At 31.9% G+C, this 9,904-nt stretch overlaps 2 protein-coding genes across 6 annotated transcripts; both read left to right on the top strand.

Moving 5' to 3' along the window:
* The first annotated feature begins 15 nt into the window (after positions 1 to 15).
* On the top strand, positions 16 to 987 carry LOC107470037 (CASP-like protein 2B1). 2 transcript variants are annotated; one of them, XM_052254888.1, is made up of 3 exons: positions 16 to 265; positions 372 to 504; positions 920 to 987. In XM_052254888.1, exons 1-3 carry the CDS (start codon positions 42 to 44, stop codon positions 929 to 931), a joined length of 369 nt encoding a protein of 122 aa, XP_052110848.1. In that variant the 5' UTR covers positions 16 to 41; the 3' UTR covers positions 932 to 987. The 2 variants fall into 2 exon arrangements, with proteins under 2 accessions (XP_052110848.1, XP_020988681.1); XM_021133022.2 differs by lacking the exon at positions 920 to 987 and having other exon boundaries at positions 372 to 662.
* Positions 988 to 2,347: 1,360 nt separating this feature from the next.
* LOC107470058 (oxysterol-binding protein-related protein 1C) lies at positions 2,348 to 5,280 on the top strand. 4 transcript variants are annotated; one of them, XR_008003766.1, is made up of 3 exons: positions 2,348 to 2,449; positions 2,648 to 2,935; positions 3,583 to 5,280. XR_008003766.1 is itself a non-coding variant. In XM_016089442.3 (2 exons), the coding sequence occupies exons 1-2, from the start codon at positions 2,365 to 2,367 to the stop codon at positions 2,785 to 2,787; spliced, it is 225 nt and encodes a 74-aa protein (XP_015944928.1). In that variant the 5' UTR covers positions 2,354 to 2,364; the 3' UTR covers positions 2,788 to 3,535. The 4 variants fall into 4 exon arrangements, 1 of the variants encoding a protein (XP_015944928.1); XR_008003765.1 differs by having other exon boundaries at positions 2,648 to 3,421; positions 3,560 to 5,277; XR_008003767.1 differs by having other exon boundaries at positions 2,648 to 3,421; positions 3,591 to 5,277.
* The last annotated feature ends 4,624 nt before the right edge of the window (positions 5,281 to 9,904 follow it).

Below are 9,904 nucleotides of genomic sequence, written 5' to 3' on the forward strand. Positions count from 1 at the left end.
ATATCCATTGTTTTCTTTTGCATTGTTAGTGTCTAGAGAAAATGAGTTATTTGGGTGTAGGTTTTAGTCCTGGAACAGTTCTAGCGTACCATAGCACAAACCTGAAATTGTTCGATAAGAGGATCAAGATAGCTGAGTTGGTATTAAGGTTTATGATTCTTGGTCTTGGAGTTGTTGTAGCTGTTCTTATTAGAACTGATTCACAAGTAAAGGTGTTTTTCTCCTTTGAGAAGGAAGCTAAATTCACTGATGTTAAGGCTCTGGTGTAAGTATCTGTTAATCTATGTTCTATGTTAATTTCTAGCAATAAAAGTGTTGCATGTTTTGTTGTCCTAATTCATTAGTTTTTGATGGATTAAAAAACTTTGCAGATTCTTGGTTGTTGCGAATGGTTTGGCTGCTGGATACTCTTTGATTCAAGGACTCCGTTGTGTTGTGAGTTTGGTTAGGGAAAGTGTTCTCTTCAACAAGCCTTTAGCTTGGGCCATTTTCTCTGTTGATCAGGTATCCTTTTATATTTGAAAGATCACATCCTACTTTTTTTTGTTGTCTTATACATTGTGGTCAAAACACAAGATTATCAAGATTCTTGCATCAACATCTTGCTTTTTCCTCGAGCATTTTGTTGCCATGTTGATTAATATCACTTATTTTTTATAAATTCATGCAAAGACATGATAAAAAGTAATTTGTCATTATATCCATAGTGATATAATATGAGTAACAATATATATTTTTTTATTTTATAATTTTAAGTTTTCTAGGTTCCACAAGTTTAGGTAAACTTTCAAGTTTGATAGGCTTAATTTAAAAAAAAATTATTTGTTTGTTCTCACAATTAGTACTTAATATTAGTTTATTTGGGCCAGCTTTTAACATTTATCCATGAACCTTGCAATTCTGTCCCTACTTTGAATAGGTCTGGTGTTGATGAAGAGCTTCTGGTGGTGCTTATTAAAGGTCATATAAAAGCTACTTGATTGGTAAGTTGTATTTTAGTCCCAATTTGATAGTGCTAAATATTGTGGCTAAATTTATTGAAGGTTATAAAAATTCACAAATCTATAAATTCTAAAACTTTAAATGTTTTAGATTTTACAACTTTTGTGTTTATTTAGGATTGTTTTAAATCAATTTTGGGTGACTTCATTGTATATCATTATTTAAATAAATTTTACATTATTTAAATAGGTTCTTTTTATATCATTGGTCACTCTAAAGAGATCTTATATATATTTCTTATACTGTGTTTATTGCTGCGTGTCCTGAATGTTCAATTTCAAATTCCCATTTTGTTGTGAGAGTCACAGTTTTCTCACCTCTTTTTAGCTCATTGTGTTATTTTTTTTATAAAATTTGTTTTAGTATTTGGCCTCTATTTTTTCTTTCACGCTTTTCATCCCATTTCAATATGAGAATTGCCATGGATATGATAAATAAGATTAATCCTGAAGTTACCTCTCTTTTGCTGGGAATTTCACATTTTGGAGTTCATTGCAGGAGAGTGGAAGTAGGAGATAGATAAGTAAATACTGCACCATAAGCTTTTGACACTAAGGAATAGTCAAAATCCTTTATGGCTAGCTCTCTTTTTAAAAGGAACCAATTATATACATTACCAGCTATTCGTCTCACTTTAGATCTCATATTTTTTACTTACCAAGTCTTGCATTATCATTTGATAATAATATGAACTCATATCAGTTCCAAGAAGTATTTAAATTTTGAAGTATGCATTTAAGTTTGTATTTCTATTATCATGATAAAAATTGGGTTTCATGTTAACTGTATGACTAAGCATTAAATAATTCAATTAAGGAGCATCATTGATATGTTTGTTGCTTTTATGCAATGAACAGAAGGGTCAAAATAATAAAAAATGTGCTTCTGAAGTTGTTTGTGATATGTTTTCCAGCTTCTGATTCGTTCAACCCCAAATTTCAGTGTTCTTGATTAATTAGAGAAAACTTAGAAGATGAAGTTTTATTTCACCCCCAAACCTGTGTGAAAAATGTAGTTCTTTTTCTGGCAGACAACATCATGCAAAATTTGTGGTGCTATCTTCCTTCATGGGTAAAAGAGTTAGCTAGGACCTAAATAAGGTGAATATTTTTTTATCCTTTTCTACAATTAGACCCATTAAATCCTATATTGAAGATATGAATGTAGTCATTGATGCTTAAATCCAGCATTTTCACAGGCTTCCCCTTGATTATAAAATTCTTTTGATCGACTTTGGCAAATGTTGATCTTTTGTGTTTGAATGCATTTTTTTGGGCATATTAAGGATTGCATTTGCTTTTTCTTCATTTTTATTAACAAACTTCTATTTATATTATTATATTGTAGATAGAAAAGGTCGATATGAAAAATACAGTTGTTGATGAGAGCCAAAGACAGTGGAATGATCAAGAGACTTCCTCCACATTAAGGAAGGAAAAATCTAGTGGTAAGTTTTTGTAGAATGGTATGCTGTTAGGCATTATTACTCCCTTTTGATTAACTAGCAAATCTTTATTGGTAGCTCATTTCTGGTCTTGTGGCCTCCTTCAGTGATAATGGTTGGAACTGAGACATTTCTGCATTAGCAGCAAGGTTAATGTTGATGTACAACTTTGAATTTCATTTTTCCATTTTGTTGATTTAGAAGGAAGTGCAAGTGAATCTGAGGATGATAACGAGAGAAATGATGCTGCAGAAGAAGAAACAGATGATGAAGACAATGCCTTTTTTGACACCTGCAATTTTCTATCGTCCAGTTCTTTCAAAAGTAATGGGTCTGATTAAAGAGTATCATCTTTCTCTTCTGATGATGATGGGTTCTATGCATTCGAATCGGAGGATGATGTAGATACAGCCATTAGATCTGTTGGAAGCAACTACCCTCATGTTAAGTGGCGTAAGAAATTGCCTGACCCTATAGAGAAAGAAAAAGGTGTGAATCTCTAGTCAATGATTAAGGATAATATAGGGTAGGATCTAACTAAAGTTTGCCTCCCTATTTATTTTAATGAGCCACTCTCCCTTCCTGCAAAAATGTTTTGAAGAAATGGAATATTCCCATCTGCTGGACCAAGCATATGAATGGGGAAGAAGAGTAAGTCTAGATTTGGCCGACATGTCTCTACTACGATGCAAGTCTGCATTTTTTTTTGCCGGCATAGAGTTTTTCTTACTGACAGTTCTTTGAATGTGGTTATGGTTTTGTTGTTTGATTTATTTTTTTACTGTTTGACACTTATTTCTGTTATAGCTCTTTTGTGCTATTAGGTTAGGGTTTAGAGAGATGAGTACCAATTTTTGGGAGAGATTTGTCGGCGTGACCGAAAGATATTTGGCTTTACATGTTCGATATCTGTCTTACTTCTGATTCTTAGATCTGATGATGTCGGCGGTGAAGATCTTCGATTAGATCTCGGAGGTTAGTTGGGTTTATATTGATTTAAGATTTCTCATGTATCCTAGAAATTGTAAGCACTAGATTGAATTTGGGTTTCTAATATGTAATTCACAGTAGTTTTGAATAATTTTAATTTTTTTTAATTCCATCTTTATGGAGATTGTTTTTCGTTTTTCTGTTAGATGGAAAGGAGAAAACAAGAGGATAAAGTGAAGAGGGTGCAACAACAGGAGGAATGTTTTAAGCATGTTAAGGTAATTATTGGGTTTGCTTCTCATAGAATATATTCAGTTAAAATTTATTTATCATTAGAAAATGAGAAGAATTTGATTAAAATATTCTCTTACCATTATAAATAAGATCTTTGGATGATCATGAACCCTGAAATAGCTTTTTATAAAATCTGTAACTTAAAAGTGTTATAGACTCTGCTCCTAACTGATTAATTTTTCTTTGGAGATTAAAGAAATGTACTTTTGTTGTACATAAATGCATACTTTTTTTAGCTTAGTTAAAATGTGACAATTTTTTTAGTTTTAACAGCAACTGAAACAAAAGCATGTGAAAAAAACACAATGATCTTGAGACACATAATAAGAGCTACATACACTCCATATAGAAACACTTCAATTGCTCTCCAAATTTTATTCATATAGAAAGCAGTGCTGTTGTAAATTTAGTAACCAACCATCCTTATTTGTATAATTGCACACTACTTGAATTTTACTTGGATGTTATTCAGATTTATTTATTAATTATGATCCGTTAGTAGTAAAAATTTTGAAATCTATTAGCTGCGAAAATCTAATTGGAGCGAGCCCTTTTTTTTTCATTCTTTATGGATTTGTGAGTATTTCTTGTGTGGTTTTGAAGTATTTATCCTTTTATTGAGATAATTGTGTGGTTTTAAACTTGAATTATACTTGAATGTTATTTATATATAATTATTTAATGTGTAGATTTTGCGGTACAGTATAATGGTTTTTTCTCTAAATTATGATTAATTTGTTCTTTTACGAAGAACTCTCTGAGAAAGTTAAAGTAAATAATCTTTCTTCTTGCTTATTTTTTATATAAATTCTGTTTAATTTGTTTTTTTTTGTGTGGTTTTATAATATTTATTTTTTTTTTGATATAGTTGTATATTTGGGTATATTTGGATATTTTAAATTGTTAATATTTTGTTACTACTCCAATCACTGTTATATCTTTTTAAAAAATATTTTTATATTTGTATATGTGTGTTAATCTATGTGTGACATCCATGTATGAGTTATTCTTCTCCTTGTTCTAGGATTTCTTTAATTTTGTTTCAAATAAATTGAATTCACTGATTATTTATTCTCTTTTATGTGGTTTTATAATATTTATTTTTTAAAGATGGGTGAAAGTACATGTTTACTTCTAATCCTCTATTATGTACTGCTTAAAATAATTATGATGTTTATAAATTAAGAATGGATAAGTTGTCTTTTAGAAATTCAAAATCACAAATTAGTTATTTTATACAAAATTCATGCATATAAAGGGGAGGACTAATATGCCGACTTTTATTTGATATCTTCTGTATCTTTAGGGTTATTTCTTTGTTATTTTTTGTGAGTCTTTATTTCTTGATTGAATGATCTATTTTTTTGTTTTCTGTTTTTGTGGGGGGTAAATGCTCGGGATTATTATTAAAATAGAGCTTCATGTTGATTTTATAAGTATTATGAACATTTTTTCTTTTCTGATTTTTTTGCACTGAAAAGAATTTATAGGCAAATTTAGATTTTTGCTTTTTTTTTCTTCTAATGAGGATTGTAATTTGTATATGAGGTCCATGTTGATTTTACAAGTATAACCAACATTTTTGCTAATTTTCTTCTTCTGAAATTTTGTATACAAAGAAATTGGGAGTCAAATATAAATTTGTTGCCCTTTTATATTTTTAATTTTAATTAACACTGATTATGTTTTTTTTAATATTTATTTTTAGAATTTTTTGAAATATTTTTACATGTGATACATTTTTATGCATTTAATTTCAAAGCTTCTGTGGTAAAGAAGTGGAATATTCTATATTTCATTGCCGTATTTTTTAAAATAAAATTAGTAAGAAGGTTATTCTTATATGTTACTTTTTTTGTTTATTTCTTTAATCCTTGATTAAATCTTTCATTTTTGTTGTTTTCTGTTTCTGTGGGGGATAAATAATGGAGGTTATTATTTCTATATGATGTCCATTTTAATTTCATATGTGTCATAAACATTTTTTCAATACAACTACTTGTTTATTTTTATATAAATTATTTTTTTATTTTCTTTTAAGTGGGTTTATAATCTTTAATTTTTTCTGATATATGAAAGGTCATAGGTGTGTAAAAAATAAGTTAATAAATTTATAGGGTGCAATTTTGGCTGCTGGTTTATTTTATTCTTTTTGTTTCTCCGATTCCTTGGTTTTTTATATTCTTGATTCTTTATTTTATAAATACGTATTTTGTTTCCCTTTTTATTGAAATAAAATTAGTAAGTAGTTTATCCTTACTTGTTACTCCTTTTTGTTTATCTCTTAATTTCTTGATGGTATGTTTTATTGTTTTCTTTTTAACATAATTTTCTAAGTTTATTGATGCCCTCCTATTTCTCCTTGGGTATTTAGTTAAATAAATAATAAGCTTGTGTGTATCTTCATTGGAATATGATATATTTTTTCATTAGAAATCTAATTATATAGGAAGGCTATTAAAATCATGATATTTAAACAAAAACGTGTGTTCATTACCTAAGCCTGCCATCCCTTAGATCTATGTATATGCTTTTTTTATTTTGATTCTTACTTTTTCCTTTACACTGACCTCATGTTATTTTTTTTTATCTTCATGTTTTCTCTCTTCCTCTCCTTTCTATTTGTCTTCTCTTCCAATTTTATTTATTGCTTATATCTATTGTTGCTAGCTTAGGATTTATAGAGAAGATTGCTTATTGTATGCTCTTTTTCTTCCTTTCTTTTGGTCTTCAATTTCTCTTTCTTCTTTTTATATTTCTCTTTTTTTTTTCCTCTTCTCTCTTTCTTCCTTTTTTTATTAGGTTAGGATTTAGAGGGAACTATCTTAATTTACGTGCTATTTTTCACCCCTCTTTGCTATATTTCTCTCTTGCTATTAGGTTAGGGTATAGGGTTCTAAATCCGTCCTGATTCTTCAATCTAATAGTGACGACTGTGAAGATCTTGGATTAGATATTGGAGGTTAGTAGATATAGACTAACCTTCCTTTTCTCTCTCTTTGTCTTCTCTAAGTAATTGATTTTTGAATATTAAATAGGTTTTTAAAAGATGAACAGCATTTAATAATTCTCTAATCTATATACTATTTTGATGATAATTGAAAACATAATTATTTGGCCTTCCATGATTTTGTTACGGTTGCTTCAATTTCTTTTAAGTAGGTTTACTAATATATTTTTTTACTGATCTTAAGTGAATAATTGTTTATAATATGCTAATGAGAACAATCTGTTATAAAGATAGAAGAGTAATAGTTGACAAATCAATCTGTATTAGGGTAATAATATTCTATATAGTCTATATCTATTTTTTTAGAAGAGATCTGTATTAGGGTAATAATATTTTAAATAGTTTATATCTACTTTTCTAGAAGAGATCAACTTGACATATTTTTCATTCGAAATAAGCTCTATCCTGTATTAAATATTAAAAATATATTGTATATGCCTATTAAAATTATAATATTTAAACTAATACTAGATATGCTCATTGTATGCCCTTTTTCTTGCTTCTGACACTATTAGGTTAGGGTTTAGAAGAAGTTGTCTTGATTTACGTGCTATTTTTTACATCTCTTTGCTATACTTCTCTCCTGCAATCAGGTTAGGATATATGATTTCAAGTCTGTCCTTCTGATTCTTCGATTTAATAGTGACGGTTATGAAGATCTTGGATTAGATATTGGAGGATAGTAGGTATAGACTAATATATGGTATACTGTAGATTTTGAATGTTCAGTTTCAAATATCTATTAATTATTTCCTTTCTTTTGCCTCCCAAATTAAAAAATTTAACTATTTCAAAGATTCAAATTTCTCAGTTGTATATATACTACTAGATACACCCCTCTTTCTCCATTTTTTTTATCTTGTGTTAACTGTAACACCCTACCATATAGAGTCTTATGCTTAAGTCATAATTCAGAGATGGCAAGGGATTACGACCTCTAAAATAAAAATTTAGTACGTATAGTAGTATGAATGATTGATTATAACTAGGAGCCTTTGTAGAAAAAAGGGGTAAACAAAAATCGCAACTCGAAAGCGAAACACTCCGATCGATAACGTAACGAACAAGGATAACCAACGCGTGATTATATATATACAAAGGAGTGTCAAAAACAGGAATATCAAGACTCAAAATCCGGCTGCGAAGATAACCGGTCTAAGCATAGCAATATATACATATGATAAAAATAAGGAAAACCCCAAAGGAAACCCAAAGGGACACAAATACATAAAACCTATTCTCCAAAATCTCCCTTAAGAGGAGTCATCACAGTTGTATTATTTAATGGATATAAAAGTATCTAAACAAAACATATAAACCAAAACATAGCCCCGAGAACAAAGGATCTTCGCAATTATAGAAGTTTCCAGCATGCCTTAGCGGGAAACCTCACGTCCTGCATTTGAAAACCACAAAATCCGCATGGGTGAGAACCAGAGGACCCCAGCATGGTAACAACTTCCACATATATAATACATAATAATGGAGGAAAGCCCAAGGCAATCCTAGAACTTCCTCCAGATAATATCAAAGCTTATAAACAGGCTAAACCATAAAGGGTATCTGACTAAAGATTCTTCAGTCTAACTAATACTTCCCTTTCCAATTCCTTCAGACCTCCCAGCCACCAGCAGGAGTATAATGTAGCAAACACAGTTATATCAAGCAAGAAATATACAATTAGGAACAAGTAAGGCATTTAGATAATTAGCAAGTAATATGTAGTCAAATAGGCAATCTCAAATAATTCATATAGTATGCATATGATGAATGCCTATCCCTAGTGGCTGATGATATCATCTGTCGGTTATAGAGCCAACCCGACAAGTCCTGGCAGTTAACCATTGGATTGTCCCTCTGTCGTGTCTCCCCATCTTGAGTCATGCTCAAAGTAAACTTGATCATAATCATGATCCATATCCATCACCCTCACTGGTGAATATTTATCCATCACCATCACTGGTGAATATTTATCCATCACCATCACTGGTGAATATTTTTGGGGGTGAGCTCGTCCGGGAATTTCACAGTGCCTGGCCACCCTGATGACATAGGGTCAAAAGAGCTTCAAGTCTCGACCTGGAGCACGTGGTGGCTAGCCATTGCTTTCTCCCAGGGAAACTCTCATCTCCGATAATGGAAGTGCAACTTTCACAATTCATTCAACAACATATATATGCGTTTATACATAGCCATAATCATGGCCCCACCGTAACACGGCAATAATCCAGCCATCCGGCTCACGGTTAAATCCATAACCAGCCTCCCGGCTCATGGTTAAATCCATAACTAGCCGTTTCATCAACAATTACAGCCTTTCGGCCCATGGCATAACAAGCACTTCCACCACCATCCTCCGCATCTCACATATTCATGCTTGATCCTCATTGATCATCCATTTTTCCCTTGCTTCACTCACAAGTTGCCACATTCACTAGCCCTTCTTCTCATAGCTAGACATATCATAATGATTTAAGACATAAGTGGTGAGATCGGAGGCCTAGAAGTATGAAATTTGGTTTTTAAAACTCAAAAATCAACTTTGGGATGAAAACAGGTCCACACGTACGCGCACTCCACGCGCACGCGTGGATGGCCTTGAAAACTCATCGACGCGTAAGCGTCATGCACGCTAACGCGTGGATTGAAAACTAGCCAAACGATGCGCACGCGTCAACCACGCGTACGCATGGGTACTCTCGTGCCCCAGGCACAAAACTGGCACAGTTCTGGCATAACTCTCTGGAAAATGGCTGGGCATTGGGTGCAGCACATCGGCGCGCACGCGTGGATGGCGCTTTCGAGAAGAACGGCACATACGCGCCAAGTGCGCCTACGCGTGGGGGGTCATTCTGCTAAAAAATTTTCTAAGTTAAAAGCTGCAGAATTCACAGTTTCAATCCCCAATATTCCGACAGACATAACTTCCTCATTTTAAATTGTTTTTCACCCGTTCTTCGAACGGCAGGAACATCCCGGACCCAATTTCATTTCTAAACAGATTTGGTACAAAACAGAGATTCGCAGTCCAAGTTATGTCCCGTCAAAGTATGCCCAAAAACCATGTTTTTCATACAAAACCACAACATGCCATTTTCAAAACAAGCCATATTCAACTCTTTTCAAAATCAATCAAAACATGTCATTTTCATCCCTTTTCTTTGAAATCAATCAAAATATATCAATTTCAACATCAAGCCTCCTCAACTCACACATTGACACTT

Source organism: Arachis duranensis, chromosome 10 (genome assembly GCF_000817695.3).
Source record: "Arachis duranensis cultivar V14167 chromosome 10, aradu.V14167.gnm2.J7QH, whole genome shotgun sequence".
Taxonomy (NCBI): domain Eukaryota; kingdom Viridiplantae; phylum Streptophyta; class Magnoliopsida; order Fabales; family Fabaceae; genus Arachis; species Arachis duranensis.